The sequence below is a fragment of the Poromitra crassiceps genome, assembly GCF_964638095.1.
Source record: "Poromitra crassiceps genome assembly, chromosome: 3".
In the NCBI taxonomy this organism is placed as follows: Eukaryota; Metazoa; Chordata; class Actinopteri; order Beryciformes; family Melamphaidae; genus Poromitra; species Poromitra crassiceps.
Genome location: NC_139625.1, coordinates 78,973,316 through 78,992,420, shown reverse-complemented (window position 1 = coordinate 78,992,420; position 19,105 = coordinate 78,973,316). Strand labels below are relative to the sequence as shown.

General features: G+C 44.2%; 1 protein-coding gene across 8 annotated transcripts in view; it reads left to right on the top strand.

Moving 5' to 3' along the window:
- abi3bpb (ABI family, member 3 (NESH) binding protein b) overlaps positions 1–19,105 on the top strand; it is an 89,772-nt gene that overhangs the window by 23,323 nt on the left and 47,344 nt on the right. For all 8 annotated transcript variants that reach the window (XM_083633972.1, XM_083633973.1, XM_083633975.1 and 5 more), the window contains 3 exons: positions 5,435–5,503; positions 5,916–6,048; positions 16,878–17,071. In XM_083633972.1, coding sequence (XP_083490098.1) covers positions 5,435–5,503; positions 5,916–6,048; positions 16,878–17,071 — 396 coding nt within the window. The remainder of the gene's footprint in view (positions 1–5,434; positions 5,504–5,915; positions 6,049–16,877; positions 17,072–19,105) is intronic.

Genomic DNA, 19,105 nt, shown 5'->3' with positions numbered 1-19,105 from the left:
AACAGCTTTGAATGCAGCTCAGCCAATCAGAATCAAGGACCACAACTATCTTACTACTATAATAAGCCGAGGGGTTCTGCGCGGCGTGGGGCACACACGAGCTGGGTCCATTAGAGCTGCGTCCATGAGCACGCAGCGGGGCACACTAGAAAAGAGCAAAATGTTTCTGTCTAGATTGAATAGTGCTCTGGTGCTCTGGACACATGCGCTCTTCATGAGGTTATAAAGAGTCAGTCACATATTGGTGATGAATGTGGCTGTGCTGTCCTGGCTGTGTTGGTGTTTACATGGCCTGAAGGTTATGTTGATGTGGAGATTTGCCTATTCAGTGTAAACAGTTCATATTAAATCCTTACTAGGCCTATCAGAAACATAACCTCCTTTTAAGATACATGTCTTCCAACTGCACAGTTTAACAAAATCAGGGGAAGGAACTCCTCCTGCACAGGAATCATGAAAGGACTAAAACATGATTGTGCATGTTAAGAAGAGTACAGCAAATGGACTCAATAACTCTCCCAATGGCCACTAATGGACTGAGATACTCTCTGCCTTGCTGTAAATCCAGTTGTTTCCTTGGTTTGCTTAGCAGTTAGTTACATTACAAATTACACCATCAAAATATTTACCCAAGCGGGATGTGAGTTTGTGTACGTTGCACACGTGCACAAACAAACGTGTCGGCCATGACAGATGTGTTGGAAACCAATATCATGCACCGGCACAGAATTGGGATAAAAGAGGTACTTATTAGCAGCATTGAGCTTTCAAACCAGGCGGATCTAATCATTGAAGAGTTCTGCTTTGGTAGGTGGCTTTTGGAATATCTCTGTGACACTTGTACGACGAGCGGATCGGCATGTTCTGCTGCTTGGGAGTTTTCTCACTTGACGTTTAGGGAAGGGACTGTGGAAGGAGAGTCTAGCAAGCGAGACGAACATGACACAGTCCCAAAAAGGGCTAGGACCACACTTTGAGAACCACTGCTCTACTCTACATTCCCAGTCTGTGTGTTCAAGCCTAGAGATCCTCATTTGACTCAAAATAAAACATTTATCAATCATTTTAAATAAGGGAGGGAGGGGGGATGTTGCAGACTGCCAGTTAATCAGCTGCCATCAGACTCCTCGCCCCCGGGCTTTACTCTTAATCCAGTTAACACCCGGGGATCTAACCCAGAATGCAGCGAGTGCCTCGCCCATCACATCCTGTTCTCTCTCTCTCTCTCCTGGCAGAATAAAAATGTTCTTGGATTTACTTTTTGGCTCCAGAGTCTATCTGCTCTGAGCCAAACGGCCAGAGTCTATCTGCTCTGAGCCAAACGGCCAGATGGACCCACTCAAACTCTCGCCTTTCTTGACCCTTCTCGTCCTGGAGATTGCCTGCTTGGATTTGTTCCCATAATAGGGAATGAATAAGAATAGCTGCAGTAAAATGTAATTTACCTCTGTGTGAGTTAGTAAACAGCCGTCACTTTCAACTTTATTTATATGGCATCTTAATTACAGTAAAGAGTTCTTCTCTGCTTTGCATTTCACTTTCATTCCCTGCTGTGTTTTACCAGTTTTTCTAGTTTCTGGTGTGCCTTACAGTAAGGGTGCATTAATTAACTAACCCTTAATTAACAATTAACTAATGTGTCTAGTAATCATGTACGAATGTGTTCATGTTAACTAAGATGTTGTGGTTGGGTTGATGCATGAAGTCACTGAGGTTAAGGTTAGAGAAAGGGTCCATCTAGTCTCACATGGTCAGACGACCCGTCTCACGTCAGCACGCTTCCAGCGATGGAGGGTCAAATTCCCGGGTTCCGCAGACACAAAATGTGCGACAAAAACCTGATTGGCTGGGCTGTACATCCGTTATTTACAGCCCGCCCACGAGGTCCGTAGTTGGTCAATTCATATGTCTGTCACGCCTCCTCTTCTTTTTTGTCTTGGGCGGGGCGGGGCGGGGTGGGGGGGGGGGGTTGGGGGGTGGTGGTGGTTAACCACTTTTCAGAGTCGAGTTCCACACATAGATGTATCTATGGCTGGCTACTGCGAGACTAGGGTCCATCTTGCCTGGACCAAGAGCTCCTCGTTCATTCACAGAACTTCCTGTTCCAAATCATGTCATAATAATGTCATTTGGAGCAGTTTTGACATGATGTCACTATTACTGTCACTATCATTAAATTATTGCTCTCTCTATCAGAACTTCCTGGACCAAATTTACAGTACCTGATGCTGATAGGTGGTTTGTTTTCTCTGGAAACCATTTCAAAGGGCAGGCACTTAAAAAAAATGCCTGGCAGATGATTGGATGAACCATCTGTCTATCACGTCTATCATGGGCTCGCGCTCGCTGGCGTCACACCAAAGCCCGCCCATCGCTGCCTCAAAGGACGCTGATTGGTGCAAACCACATGGTTCAGATTCAAACCAGTAGATTGGAGCGTGGCAAGATGGATTTGTCGTGTGATCGTGATCTCGCAAGGTGCCTCGCAAGGTTAGGAGCAAATGACAGTCGATGAAGTTCTATGAATGAAGTAGAGAGAGCAATAATGATGTCCTATTTATATGAAAATGCAGCAGATTATTCCTTTGAATCTTTGAGTCTGAAGTCTTCCAGTGTGGCAGAAAACATTCATCACTGTTTTGATCTGAACCTCTGGACCGCGTGCCTCGGTTTGGTCCAGAGGAGAAGCGGTAATGGTTAGCACATGTGCGTCTGTTTGGTGTGGGTGCGTTTGGGGGTGTGGAGCGGCGATGACATCACCTCTCTCCGGGGAAACGTTAGTGTTTCCATAACAAACGCCAGCATTCCTCACATTCCTACTGTCAGCCTCTGACCCGCCGTGCAGACAGACACGCTGAGGCCACGCCTCCAATGTGGTCTGCTGTAGCTTATTTTGTCTTCTTTATATTCATTTTGAACAGGGTTGCCAGATACAGCTGATCATTTCCAGCCAAAACGCACACACAAAAAACACACACAAAAAACTGTGTAAACCCGCCCAAGCCCATTTTTCCGCTGCACAATGCAACCCAAAACAGCCCAATTGGTGGAAAACCGCCCCATCTGGCAACACTGATTTTGAAATCCAAACTTGAGGCATGTAGTATTCACCTTATTATTTGCCCATATAAGGATGCTTCTGTATGATGTCATTTTGTAATCGTCTTTCCGTTTTAGACACGGAAGTGGATGACGCCTACCGTAGTCATTTTTAGACTTGCCAAAAAGCTGTTTTCAAGCAAAAAAAAAAAAAACTGTTTTAAAGTTTTAATATTTTTTCGGTTGAGAACGTAACATTCCAAATATGTGACCAGTTTATCAGAATAAGGCCTATTTGGAAATATTTAACGAGCAGCGAGGACTGAGAGCGCTGGCTGTGTGACCAGTCGGACTAGCTAGTGTCAACCCCTAACGCTACTACGGGGCAGTGAGAAAACACTGTCGTCATGCTTTTGTAACTAACGTTAAATGCCGACCGGGTACAGCCATCGGCTCCTCGCAGCAGTAACGCTATGAACATGTAACTGAAGTTGGCAGCAGTGTAGCTTCTGAATGTTGCCAAACTTCATAGTGACCTTTTGTTTTTAAATTGGCCACCAACTAGCGCTCAACTGGAAGAACAAATACAATTGCGTCTAACGCGGAAGAGAGAAAAAGTGGGCGTGGTGAATAGAGCATCAAGAAGACACTTAAAGGAAAATAAAGACAAAGGTCCATAACTGCAATAGAAGGGTTTCTGTCAAGTTCAAGTTCTCAAGTTAAAAGTTATCCTCTCCATTATGAACTTACTATAAATCCACCCAGTCATGTTCACTGGGTGTTCATGACTCCAGCCAAATCCAGCTTAATGACTTTGTACAGCAGGCCACCAGTAGCATTCTTCACAGATAGTTATGGGATTAACTGTATACACAGGAGAGTGCCTTCGATTTTTTTTCTTATTCTTTTCTCTTTCCACCTCAATACAATGTTTTTAAGCGTGGCAGGGGGAACTTGGTATTGATTTATCTGACATTATATGGGAAAGGAGTCTGTCTGCTCATTTAATAGCAGACACCAGCTGATCCAATTTAAAGTCGCTCATCGTCTTCACTACTCCAAGCATAAACTACACAGCATCTTCCCTTCTGTCTCACCACTGTGTGACAGGCTATGTCACTCTCAGAGTGTTAAGTATCTTACTATCTATCAGAGAGTGTGTTAAGTCACTCTCAGATAGATAGTGACTTAACACACATTTATTTACAGGCAAGTGTTTTAAGCCTCCACCACCCGACCACTCCACCCTCAGTGGCAATCCAGCTTATTTCAATGTCACGCTACCTCCTGGTACGCTACTTCCTTGTCCCGACTATTTGGCATATGCACATAATGCAATTTTAAAGTCCAAAGTCGTGTTACTGTATTTGTACGCCGATTGAATAGAATGGGCTGTGGAGCCACAGAGGTGCCAAATATAATTCATTCGGCAGTGGCAAGTGTGTTTTCCACTGGGAGGTGAGTTCAGCCTGCTAGTTCAGCAGTTTGGGGCTGATGCCTTGCTCAAAGGCAGCTTGGCAGCAGATACTGAGACACAAACACAGCTCTGAGGAACAGGAAAGCGTCCAGTTTAAGTTTGTTTATTTACGTTTCTCTTTATCACCACTAGCATGGCTCACCACTAACCTGACGCTGCCAGATGGACGGTATAGCTCCACATAGGTTTCACTAAACCAGTCGATCTGGGTTTGAAGTCACCAGACCCGCTGACGGAGGCGGGCACTTTGTCCAAGCTACTTGGCAGGTGATTGGATGACCCATCTGTCTATCACCGCTGGTGGGTGTTAACTTCAACCAATCAGATCGCGGAAGGTGCCTGTGGATGATCTCCGTGGTATTCATTGATTGAGTCCTCGCGGTCGTAAAGTCACCTTCGAAGCATTTAGTTAGATTATAACGAACTAGTTGTGTGGCTTAGCCTTCCCAAATGTTGAGGGTCGTTTTTTAGAATTTAATACATAGAATTGGGAACATTACATTCAATTTCATTCAGACTGCCTGTCACTTCCGCGATGTTGACGAGTGAAAAGAACTACAAAGACCATGTACCCACTACTTGCCCAGACGAGCCTGCCCGCCTACGGCCGCCGCTGATTCGTCGGCCCGGCATGGCTCGACCAATCATCTTAAACTGCCTGTGCGGGTCCAGACCGTCACGGAGAACCAAATGAAATGTGAGTTCACGTGACGGGCGGTTTACCAGGCTAGCTCACCACAGGCCTCAGATGGAAACAGTTTGTTTACATTCTCAGCAGATTAGGATATCATCTCCAAATGTTCCGTCCTTACCGTGAAACCAAACCGCACGCTGTCTCCCAAACATTTGGGTTTCACAAATCAACATTTACCCAACTCTCCCTCTCCCTCTCTCTCCCTCGGTCTCTCTCTCTTTCAGACGCAGAGCCCAAGTACCTGGTTGCCGTCCAGCCAATCCCAACCAATGACGTGAAGAAACATTGCACAGGTATGGAGAAGACTTCACATCATGTGGGATGGCGGTAACTTGATGCTACCAGATGGTTTGTTTCACATGGGAACGAGTTGCTCAGGAAACCGTTTCAAAAGGCGGGCACTTTAAAAAAATACCTGGACGTCTATCACGGGCTGGCTCTCACTGGCATCACACCTAAAGCCCGCCCCTTAGCTGCCTCACAGGACGCTGATTGGTGTGAGCCACTGGTGGTTCAGATTCAAACCTGATACATAGAAACAGGATGTGAGGTCACATGATCAGGATGATTTTTACCAGGCTAGACTGTCCGTCAGAGTTCCCGGGACGTTTAACCCATTGTCTGTCTGTCTGTCTGTCTGTCTGTCTGTCTGTCTGTCTGTCTGTCTGTCTGTCTGTCTGTCTGTCTGTCTGTGTGCCTCCACAGGGAAGGTGAACCTGGAGAAGCCTCTCCACCTGGTGATCGGCTCCATCAGTCCCACGGCGGTGCTCCTGTCCTGGGGAAACTACCTGAAGACGCCCTACGAGGGAAACATCATGAACGAGTGTCTGGAGGATGGGTGAGAGCTGCCGACCTTATTACCAACCTGTGGTCATTCAGGGCATTACAGTCTGCCGCTTTTGTCATGACCCCTTGGCATCACTTGTCACACACCAAAAGACCATAGCCAATCAAATATGTTACTTATGGTTAAGCAATTAAAACAACATGGTTAAGGTTCAGACATAGGACAAAGTCACTTTGGCCCAAGTCTCAAGTACGTCCCAAGTCATTTGGTCCAAGGCTCAAGCAAGTCCCAAGTCATTTTGTTTTGGGAAAGTCAAACCAAGTCACATGTTATGTCAAGTCAAGTCACACGTCAAGTCAAGTCAAGTCACACGTTATGTCAAGTCAAGTCACACGTCAAGTCAAGTCACACGTTATGTCAAGTCAAGTCACACGTCAAGTCAAGTCACACGTTATGTCAAGTCAAGTCACACGTCAAGTCAAGTCGTTAGTTAAGGCAAGTCAAGTCCCAAGTCATTTTGTTTTGGGAAAGTCAAACCAAGTCACATGTTATGTCAAGTCACACGTCAAGTCAAGTCACACGTTATGTCAAGTCAAGTCACACGTCAAGTCAAGTCACACGTTATGTCAAGTCAAGTCACACGTCAAGTCAAGTCAAGTCACACGTTATGTCAAGTCAAGTCACACGTCAAGTCAAGTCGTTAGTTAAGGCAAGTCAAGTCCCAAGTCAAGTCACTCTTTTTCCGTGCCCAAGATACTTCAGTCTACCTTACTTTATGAAGAAAAAATACAATGTAGGCTATTAGTACCTGTAATGATATTATTGGCCAATGTATCTAACCTGTTCAAAAAGTATGACAATCAAATTTGTATTATAATTATTGATATTCGGTAACATTAACAACTCGAGTCACGACGACTAAGTTAGCCTGGTAAACCAGCCGGTCATGTGAACTCACATTTCATTTCGTTCTACCAGTCCATTTGGCCTCAACTCTGGGACGGCTTTCTGCAGAAACTGCAAAGCGGTAATGGCCACCTCCTTGCCTGTCCACCTCGAGGAGTAATGTCAATGTTCGACTAGTTTAAACAGCCATAAAGTGCAGCTATTGCAGAAATAGACTCAATAACAACAATTAAACAAGTACAGGAGTATGCAACAGCGGAGTTCCTGGGAGGAAAATATGTTTTTGCTGTTCTCTCAAGTGGATTTGGGTTTGACTGGATCCAACCCTGATTGGCTGAAGGAGTTGTCTGTCAAGGCAAGTACACCCGCCCAATTTCCGCCCACTGCAAAGACTGGGTGAAAGCTTCAGGCCAGACGGAAAGGAAGAAGGAAATGAAATGTGAGTTCACGTGACCGGCTGGTGCGTGACTGACAGCCAGTCAACCAATCATGACAATACCATAAGGAGGAGCATGAGTGAGTCAACCAATCATGACAATACCATAAGGAGGAGCATGAGTGAGTCATCCAATCATGACAATACCATAAGGAGGAGCATGAGTGAGTCAACCAATCATGACAATACCATAAGGAGGAGCATGAGTGAGTCATCCAATCATGACAATACCATAAGGAGGAGCATGAGTGAGTCATCCAATCATGACAATACCATAAGGAGGTAAATGAGAAGATAGGGACCGCACACTGATGAAGGCCGGACGGCCGAAAACGTTTTGTTGCTAAAGAAAATTAAAACGATATTCCTCGAGTGCGGTCCCTATCTTCTCATTTACCTGTGACATTTCTACATTGGACTACGCACCTGTCTGAGCGCAGCTAGTGGTTACCTCCTCTACTTTCATAATACCATAAGGAGGAGCATGAGTGAGTCATCCAATCATGACAATACCATAAGGAGGAGCACGAGTGAGTCATCCAAACAATGGCAGTGGCATTCCCAGTGATCGCATACAGGGTAACTAATTACACAGACACTTGACAATGTTGAACAAGTTATTAAAAATCACTCACCTTGGCTCTATTTCTGCAAAGCTTCGTGCACAACTCCACCCTAGTGGCGTTTTTGGACGCGACGGGTTGTGCTGCTTCACAGTATTGGACATTGCGCGTATATCTGGACAATTATTCACAATTATGTTCGCAAACAATGATGCTATAGGAACTAGGAAGAGGTGCTACTGGTCACTGTTTTATTTCATTGTCACACTTCCGTGGCGTTGATGTCAGGGACGGCGGGAGCAGTTGCTTTTTGTCTTTTTTTAAAGTCTGAAAGACGAGGGTTTTGGTTTCATATGAACATTTGGCTTAGAGATGCTTTCAAATGATTTACAGTCTAAATCCCAGAGGAGATGGAGGCTGAGGTCGTTTCTGGTCGGTTTGCTGTCTGGTCTGTGGGACAAACTGGTCTGTAATCAGTTTGACAGTAACGCTGCCTTCAGTCCTGCAGATGGGAAGCACATGTGGTTTGTGTTTGGCTGTTAAGGGCCACAGCTTTTCCCCCAGAGGACGAGATTTCGTTCAGATAGATGGATGACAGGTGAACACGGAGCCGGACTCCTGAAGGACCGGACCGGGGGTGCTGGACAAAATGCTTGGATTGTAAACGAGAATTACTTTGCGCTAAGAGCTTTTAAAAGCACCTCTTACGCGCTAAATACCCCGTTGCGCTTGATTCCTATCCAAATTATATCCAAATTCCTTTTGGATATGTCATTACGCACAGCCTTGCCACGCCAGGACATCAAATTCTGCTGCTAAAATTGGGTATTAGCAGATAACTCAGTGAGGCAATCAACTATAACTCACTGAGAAAATTTTATCACATCGCAAAGAAGGAAATAAATTGAGAAAACTTGTTGGACAATGGACATAGGCTATTCACCTTCATAACCCGGAGGGTCGTTGGCACCACAGACGATCTGTCAATAAGCTCTCTCCATCTCTCTCTTTCCGTATCCCCGCCGAGAATTGCATCCCCAACATATTTCGGGGCTGTTTTAACTTAGAAATCAGGGAGGTCACGTCTACCCAGACAATTATATCACTTTTAAACAGTTACATTTCTGTATAAATCATTACAATATGCGCCCATGAGGTGGGGATGCATTTAGCTGCTGGCGGGAGGGGGTGCGAAACTCGGCATAACACCTGGACAAATGCGCAAGCCGACAGCGCAAGTGCAAATAGGGGATATGGCCTGTACCAAGATAGGGCGGAAAGTTTCCAGTCTTCTCATCTCACTTCAAAGCAAAATGGGACTGTCAAGAAGACAGACTGACCAACAATGTCATAAAAACCTGTCATAAATGCTGCATGCACTTGACAATTTATATCATCAAATATTGCGATACACAATATTATTTTGTGTGGCAATTAATAATAATGATTAATAAAAAAATAAAATAATGAATAATAAAAATACTATGCCCCCCCCCCCCCTCCCACACACACACACACACACACACATTGTAGTTTTACGCTGCATCCATGTGCACCTCGGATAGTCCCACTTCCCAAGTTGGGAATTTGTTCTTGCTTAAACACGTTGGGAAGTTTAGACTTGTTGCTGCACCAGTACATACTCTGAAACCTGAAACTAATCAAAGCGAGTCATGTACAGACATTTGTGTCGAGTTTCTGAGTTGTTATGGGGCGTTCATGTGAATTTTCCCACTTAGGAACTCATTTTTCAGATTATTCCGACACCACATGAATGCAGCATTATCCTGCCTCCAGAACAGCTCAACAACAACAACAACAAACAAAAAATAACCCAAAATTGTTGTGCGACTAAAACTCCAATCTGCTGTGGAGGGAACAGGGAGAGAGCTATATAGACACTAGACACTATACATGTCTCTCTATAAATATGCATTCTGATTAAATCACTATGTGCATTCAGGCCCAATGCAGCTGTAACCCTGGGGCCGGGGGAACATAAAAAAAATCATGAGCAAGCATGGGAAACGATGACAATGTGTTATTGATGAAAACGAGTATGTGTGGTAAACATGAAATATTGCTGCTGATTTACCAAGCCAACAGGTCACCATCCCCTCAGGAAGACCTCTTTGGTTACATATGTTCTATATTTACCATAAAGCCATTCAAAGTCTTTCATCTTTCAGACTACACGACTCCCTCAGTTTTAGGAGCCTTAAAGGAGAGTCCCCCCCCCCCCCCACACACACACACACTTTATTGTCTATTATGCAGTGGTGGAAGAAATATTCGGATCTTACTTTGTTAATAAAATAAAATAAAAGTCCTGCATTCAAAATCTTACTTGCATCGAAGTACAAAGGTATTAGCATCAAAATAAATGTATATTTAAAGTAGCAAAAGTAAAACTATAATTATGCAGAATGGCCCATTTTGGAGCCAGCCTCAAGTGGCCATTCGAGGAACTGCAGTATTTGGCACTTCTGCATTGGCCTCATTTTTTACAACCAGACATCCCCCCTCGGTATTCACGTTCATTGAGAAGACATTTTCTCCAGAGCTCTCTCTGCTGCCTTCAACCTGTTTCACAGGCAGCACAACCTGAGACAGCTCCTCGCATTCACCATGACAAACGGTCCTGCTGAGAAGCATTCAGGAGATGCCTCGTTTTTCTTCTCCCACGCCAAAACCTGCGACCCTCCTGCTGTTGTTGTGTTTTCCACCTGCAGGTGTGTGAGATGTGTGTGTGTTGAGTGATATTACACCAACTGGGACGTCCCGACCAGCTTTTCCAACAGCTTTTGCTCTCTCCTCCCTTCAATAATACATTATATGTTTCCCCCAGTCGAGTGAGTTGGAAACGCTGTTGGAAAGGCTGACCCAAATGCTTCCACTAAGCTAAGTGAAGGTCTCTCACAGCATCTTCTACCGCTTTTTGGGGCGTCTTATTAAAACCTAATGTCAGTTCCTTCTGTTAAGTGCTTGGCTGCCACCCGAGTATTTGGAGGTTTGCTCTGAGAAATACTACATGAGGGAGTGAAAACGGAGATGGCTTGATGGTGACAAGTCGGCTGGCTCGAAGTTGCCGCCAGAATTAACAATACCTAATGGGAGAAGTTGTTCCACGCTGAGGTCACCACGGTTAGAGATGCCCAGAGAGAAACCACACAGGCTGAAGACGTATGCGTGTGACTTGGCTGTGCGGTTGGCTGTGGATGGCATTCTCCTGCACTTCGGGGCATTGTTAGCCTATTGAACAAGCCCTTAGAGTTAGCGAGGTGCTGTACCAAAGTCTTACGTAAAGTCGGCCACCGTGCGAAGACGTTTTTTTAAGCGCGTGCCTTTCAGTGTTTTGGTCAGGGAAAATTTGAGCACACGGATTACTGCATTCTGTTCTGGTCAAGTTCCAGAAACATCTACGCATTCAGAGAAGAATGACATAAACACAACAAAAGGTTCTGGGTCAGTTTCTAACTCATCAAATACTGATGTTTGGTCAGGAACCCTTGGCATCACTTTTTATCACACTGGGTATCTCTTTTTCCTAATTTTTCAGCATGCAGGGTAGTCCAATAGACTTACTCTAGAACTCCCACAATGTGCAGCGTAGTCCAATAGACTTCTTTAGAACTCCCACAACGTGCAGGGCAGTCCAATAGACTTCTATAAAACTTCCACAACATGCAGGGTAGTCCAATAGACTTCTATATAACTTCCACAACATGCAGGGTAGTCCAATAGACTTCTATAAAACTTCCACAACATGCAGGGTAGTCCAATAGACTTCTATAGAACTTCCACAACATGCAGGGTAGTCCAATAGACTTCTATAAAACTTCCACAACATGCAGCGTAGTCCAATAGACTTCTATAGAACTTCCACAACATGCAGGGTAGTCCAATAGACTTCTATAAAACTTCCACAACATGCAGGATAGTCCAATAGACTTCTATAGAACTCCCACAACATGCAGGGTAGTCCAATAGACTTCTATAAAACTTCCACAACGTGCAGGGTAGTCCAATAGACTTCTATAAAACTCCCACAACATGCAGGGTAGTCCAGTAGACTTCTATAGAACTCCCACAACATCCAGGGTAGTCCAATAGACTTCTATAAAACTTCCACAACGTGCAGGGCAGTCCAATAGACTTCTATAGAACTCCCACAACCTGCAGGGTAGTCCAATAGACTTCTATAGAACTTCCACAACGTGCATGGTAGTCCAATAGACTTCTATAGAACTCCCACAACATGCAGGGTAGTCCAATAGACTTCTATAAATCTTCCACAACGTGCAGGGCAGTCCAATAGACTTCTATAGAACTCCCACAACATGCATGGTAGTCCAATAGACTTATATAGAACTCCCACAACGTGCAGGGCAGTCCAATAGACTTCTATAGAACTACCACAACATGCAGGGTAGTCCATTTATATAAATGCAGACCATCCAATAGACTTCTATAGAACTTCCACAATGTGCAGGGCAGTCCAATAGACTTCTATAGAACTACCACAACATGCAGGGTAGTCCAATAGAGTTCTATAGAACTACCACAACGTGCAGGGTAGTCCAATAGACTTCTATAGAACTCCCTCAACGTGCAGGGCAGTCCAATAGACTTCTATAGAACTCCCTCAACGTGCAGGGCAGTCCAATAGACTTCTATAGAACTCCCTCAACATGCAGGGCAGTCCAATAGACTTCTATAGAACTACCACAACGTGCAGGGTAGTCCAATAGACTTCTATAGAACTCCCTCAACGTGCAGGGCAGTCCAATAGACTTCTATAGAACTCCCTCAACGTGCAGGGCAGTCCAATAGACTTCTATAGAACTCCCTCAACATGCAGGGCAGTCCAATAGACTTCTATAGAACTCCCACAATGTGCAGGGCAGTCCAATAGACTTCTATAGAACTACCACAACGTGCAGGGCAGTCCAATAGGCTTATATAGAACTTCCACAATGTGCAGGGCAGTCCAATAGACTTCTATAGAACTACCACAACATGCAGGGTAGTCCAATAGACTTCTATAGAACTCCGACAACATGCAGGGTAGTCCAATAGACTTCTATAGAACTACCACAACATGCAGGGTAGTCCAATAGACTTCTATAGAACTCCCTCAACGTGCAGGGCAGTCCAATAGACTTCTATAGAACTCCCTCAACGTGCAGGGCAGTCCAATAGACTTCTATAGAACTCCCTCAACGTGCAGGGCAGTCCAATATACTTCTATAGAACTACCACAACGTGCAGGGTAGTCCAATATGAAGTATCTGGATGATTTTCTTATTTTGTTTGTTCTCATGCGACATGATTGTGTCAGTCACAAGATTGCTAATTATTAATTCGAATTTTGTTTCTCCGAGGCCATGATGTAGCGCAGGGGCGGTTTTAGCATCAGAGCTTTGGGTGGGCTCAGCCCACCCAAAGGTCATGGACCACTGAACCCCTAGGGGGGTCCGGGGGCATGCCCCCCCGGAAGAAAATTTTGTACAGTTTCAAGTAAAAATGGATCAAACTGGCGCACTTTGAGATCAAAATGAAGAGACTACCGTAGATCTATGAAGAACTACACACATCAATATCTTCTTTACCGTTCTGTGGTTTTACAGCAATGAAAAAATAATTGTTTCCCTATATATTCTATATATATTCTGCATACAGGTTACTATATGGTAGAATTATGCTTGCATAAATAATACCAAAATCACTTCAGGGGAGTTTCAAGTAAAGTAACATTTTGCTTTGTAGGCAAAACAAAAGTAAAATTAAATCAAAAGGGAACTTCCTAACTTATTGGCTGGAATAATATTCCGACAAGATAATAATATACTGTAAGCACTAAAGCAGGAGTTTGCAGTCAACTAGTTGAAATTAATATGTGGCAGTATTTGTGGGGGTCAAAATCTATGTAGGGTGTACCACCACAAATAGATCAGTATATGGGAAACACTGACTATTAAATTGTGTGACTAGAAAGACACCAATAAATCTGAGAAAATGTACTTTAATTTTGAACAACAGCACTACAACGGTGGCATTACAAATGGTATTATGAAATTATTGTGTGAAAAAACAAGAATGCCACTTTTTTCATGAACTTTAAGCAGAAAATTAAAAAATAGTTTTAAAGCAAAAATAAATAATAAATAAAGATCATTTTAACATTGGCTCAACCAGCCCATCTTACTGACCACCAGGGGTCCTGGTCCTTAATCCCTTTTTATTACTCCCATGCCACTGGTACTGTACACAAAAAAGGCTGTTTAAATATCTGCCTTGCACTCCCTTAGAGCAGGGGTGTCAGACTCATATTAGGTAGAGGGCCGGATTTGTTCAACTGAGACCTCATGGGGGCCGGATTTTTTTTTTACTAAAATCAATTCGACTCATTTACCCATTTACTTCACAAAAGAAATACTGCTCTTTCCATTTCTCTTGAAACTGCCTGCATTCCGTGTCAACCTTTCTCTTTTTCGACAGCATCTTGTTCAGGGGTGGACTGGGATCATAATTCAGGCCGGGCATTAGATACCAAGCAGGCCAGGCCGATACGGGCCGACGCGCGTGCCGGCGTCAGAAAAATTTTGGCCGTTTTAAAGCTCAATTTGGGCCGTTTGAAGCCAGATGTGGGCCGTTTGAAGCCAGATGTGGGCCGTTTGAAGCCCAATTTGGGTCGTTTAAAGCCAGATTTGGGCCGTTTGAAGCCCAATTTGGGCCGTTTGAAGCCCAATTTGGGCCAAGTCCAATTTTACAATGAGATGCACCCACTTTAATCCTGAATAAAGTAATAAAACCACTAGTAAACCAGTAGGCGGCGCCTGGCCTGCTGTTCAGTGAGTGGCCTGACTGCGGGCACAATTTTTTTTTTTTTTTTTTTTTTGCAGGCCAGGCCAGGCCACCGGGCATTTGTCCGACGTGCCCGATTATGCAGTCCGCGCCTGATCTTGTTGATTCTTTTGTTTTTTGGTAGGTAGCTGAATGCGCGATTCAATTCCAGCGTGGCATCATGGCGGCTTTGTTTACACCTGATGACCTACTGACATACTTCCTTGTAGTGCAGGTTAATTAACTTATGAATGAACTCTTAGCTTGCTTATTAGCCACACGTAGTTCATGATAATGGGGTGCGAATTTAATAATAATAATAATATATATATATATATTTTTTAATATTCCAAAACATCTCGCGGGCCGGATGAAACCTGCCCGTGGGCCGGATCCGGCCCGCGGGCCGTATCTCTGACATCCCTGCCTTACAGGGAAATAACAAGCCTGTAAGAACTTTTATTGAGATACTGAACTAACATCACAGCAAGACATAAGTGATGCCATGCACGCATGTTAAGCTATCGTCATCATCACATCAGACAGGCTGTGTAAAGCCCTACCTTCCTCCAGTCCACCTGTTTGTCTGGCAGGCACAGCGACAAGTTCTTTTGTTTAGCCTACGACAACGTTACGTGCTAATTTGCATATCAATTTGCGCTAATTAAGTAACTACTAACGACTCTGACTGCTCAATGCTCACCTCAGTTTCATTGATCATGAGTGGGGAGAACGATTGTGTGGACTGTGGAGGACCACTTCGCTGCTGTACTGTGTGTGTGACCTGTGTGAAGTGATGTGGGATTAGGCAGATAGATGGAGGAGGGAGCGCCTGCGCAGCCGCGGTTCTAGAAACTTTTCGGGTGGGCTGAACCCCCCTAACTTTTTGTCTCAGCCCACCCTAAGAACATAGAGGGGGGGGGGGAAACATGCACACAGCGCATTGAGTGTAGTCAGAAACTGCTACTAATGACCACCATGGATTTGGAGAGGGATTAAAAAAAAAAAAAAAAAAAAATTGCCTCTATTTTTTTGGGTGGGCTGAGACTATTTTTGGGTGGGCTAAAGCCCACCCAAAAACGGCCTAGAACCGCCCCTGATGTAGCGTCTATTTCAAATGACTGCTTGTCAAAATAGGCAGACCATCTATGTTTGTTTTTTTTACAATTTTTTTGAGAAAGGGGCAGGTATAATAAGTTTTCTTCATCCTGCTCCTTTCTGGCCAAACCTGTAACCTGTTAACAAGATATATTGTATGTATGTTTCTTGTACTGTGTTTGGTCAGAACAAATAAAAATGAAATGAAATGAAATGAAATAGACTTCTATAGAACTACCACAACGTGCAGGGTAGTCCAATAGACTTCTATAGAACTCCCTCAACGTGCAGGGTAGTCCAATAGACTTCTATAGAACTACCACAACGTGCAGGGTAGTCCAATAGACTTCTATAGAACTCCCTCAACGTGCAGGGTAGTCCAATAGACTTCTATAGAACTCCCTCAACGTGCAGGGTAGTCCAATAGACTTCTATAGAACTACTACAATGTGCAGGGTAGTCCAATAGACTTCTATAGAACTCCCACATCTGAAATCGACATCACAGGAGTGTGACACTGAAATCAAATTGTGGCCGCTGTGGCGGATCGATATGCTGACGACCGGGGTTCGATCAGCCTTTCCAAAGTACATTGCCAGTGTAAGCCACATTTTTCTTATTTAGTCATGACCAATTAAACCATTTCTCTAAGCTTAACTAAGCTGTTGTAGGCGTCAAAATGAAGAAAGTTGGCTTTAAAAAATCACCTTAAATCATAATCCACAACCACATTTCTTCTACTGGAAGCTACCTACCATAGTCTACTACTATCATGCATGTAATAGTTCCATTGAAGCAACTGGGGCTGAAATGCCTTAAGAGTAAGGCACATTGCAAGTACAGTATTTAGGAAGGGAAGAGAACATTTCCCATTCACTGCCCCCAAAGTTTTTTCAAGCCGGTCTGGGATTTTGAACCAGCAACCTCCCTGCTACTTTAACCTCAAGGCTTTCACTGCACCTCATACAGTAGCTATTGGTCTGACAGGGATTTTAACTCATATTAGCTCCGCCCTCTCCACCTCTCTGCAGGTTCTACACAATCAGATACAGGGAGAGGAACAGGAAGTGGATCTACCAGACGTGCCCCACCAGCGACACGGTGATCGACCACCTGAAGCCCAACACGCCGTACGAGTTCGGCGTGCGCTCCAACAAGGACGAGCGCACCAGCAGCTGGAGCAAGCCCGTCATCCATAACACCAACCACGGAGACAAGAGACAGGGTCTGTTTACACTGTTTACATCTGATTGGAGGAGGGGTTTTGAAAAGGGTTTCTCATTACAAGTCACATATTAACTCATTGAATGCCATGGACGTCCTTCGACGTCCAATTAAATAGTGACGTAGAGTGCCACGGACGTCCTTCGACGTCCAATGCGTTTTTTGACGGTGGGACGTCGATCAAAGCCTTCCGCAGCTCCTGTACAACTATAGTAGCTATTGGAGGTCTATAACCTATTAAATAGGTTATAGACCTCTTACAGAACCCTTAGGTGGCGACAGTGCTCTCCAGATTACAGAAATGTCAGGAATACACAGCCTAAAATAGCCTTGATGAAAGAGAACCCGCTCATGCTGCACTCCAGAGCCAGGTAGATTGTTCTGGCTGCAACTGACGGGGGCTGCGAACACAGTCAATCCGCGCACACAACTGAGTCCTTCTGCCTCTGTCTGTCTGTCAGCATAGTTTCTCCACATGATTAGCCGCTAGAAAAGCAGCAGCGCGACACTGAAAAGCCAAACCTTTCACTGCAGTCCGCGTGTGGCTTCTCCATGTTGCGCTGCCTGGGAGGCGGCGCTTCCCAGGCTTCCTAGACGCTTGGTGCGAGGCTGTGTGTTACTAGTGTGGGGAGGAGTTTTCAGCTGAAGGGGGGGAGGGGGGGTGGGGCACGCAGGGCAGGACACAACTACACCACATCACTACATCAGAAAATATTACCGTATCTAGAGTCAGTGAATGTGCTTGAAATGCTGCATTTCACAAAAGGCTGAATATCTCAGCTTATAATTTGAAATGCCTGAAAACGCTGAAAACAACCTATCTTCTCCGGCTCATAACTAAAGAACGGAAAATGGTATCAATAAACTTTTTTTTGCTGATGATACAATAGAGTCTCCTTGTTCTTTTTGCGTGTTCGGTGTTTACATAGTAATATCACACAATATTCTGTGGGCCTCGAGAAATCACTGAAAACGCTCTGAAAACTCTGGCACTGGGAGCGTCCGTTCTCCAAAAGTGGCTGGCACTCAATGAGTTAAGAACCCCAGTCACCCTTGACAGTTTACGTAAAAAAAAAAAAAAAAAAAATCCAGTTGCAGTTGCAGTTTTGGAGATCTCGGCCGTCAAGATGTCTGGCTTCTTTCCAATACAATGGAACTGGATGGCACTCGGCTTGTGGTGCTCAAAGCACACACACACACACACACACACACACACACACACACACACACACACACACACACACACACACACACACACACACACACAAAAGAGAAAAAAAGTCAACAGCAATGTCTCTTTCCAGAAATCATGACCAGTTACTCAAGATAATCCACAGACCTTGTTGTGAGCAGTTTCATGTAGGAACTATTTTCTTTTGACCGAGCTACACCCACGAGCTGCATAATACATGATTTCTGGAAAAAGACATTGCTGTTGAGTTTTTCAAATGTGTTTTTTTGGTGCTTTGAGCATCACAACCAGTGCCATCCACTTCCATTGTATTGGACAGAAGGCAGACATCTCTACAGCTGATATCTCCAAAACTCGGCAACTCACACCAAAACAAGCACTAAGAGGAAATATATGTATTTTTAATTTTGGGGTGTTAAGTTTTTGGAATTGTCCCAAAATGACAATGCACTTTGCTCACTGTGTTTTGCACTCCGTTTTTATTCATTAGTTTATTTATTTATTTAGATTAGTAGTTTTTTGTATTTATTTAGATTATTAGAATGTTTTATTTTTTTAGTTTGTTACATCAAACTCAGGGAGCTGCAGTGCAAAGGGAGAGTGTAAAATGGTATGGACAATACATTTAATAGCATAACATCTAATTTTTAGACCCTGCATGCTGCATTATTTGCACAGCTGCCTTTAAAGCATCACACATTGCTTCACATGGCGTGTTACATTAAGGGTCATGGTACTCTCACTTTAAGCCTGTGGGAAAGTTCATAGCATGGATGATGATGTGCAAACTTCTGTAAACCACCAAAACAACACGATTCTGTCAAAGGTTTGTAAGCTGCTATT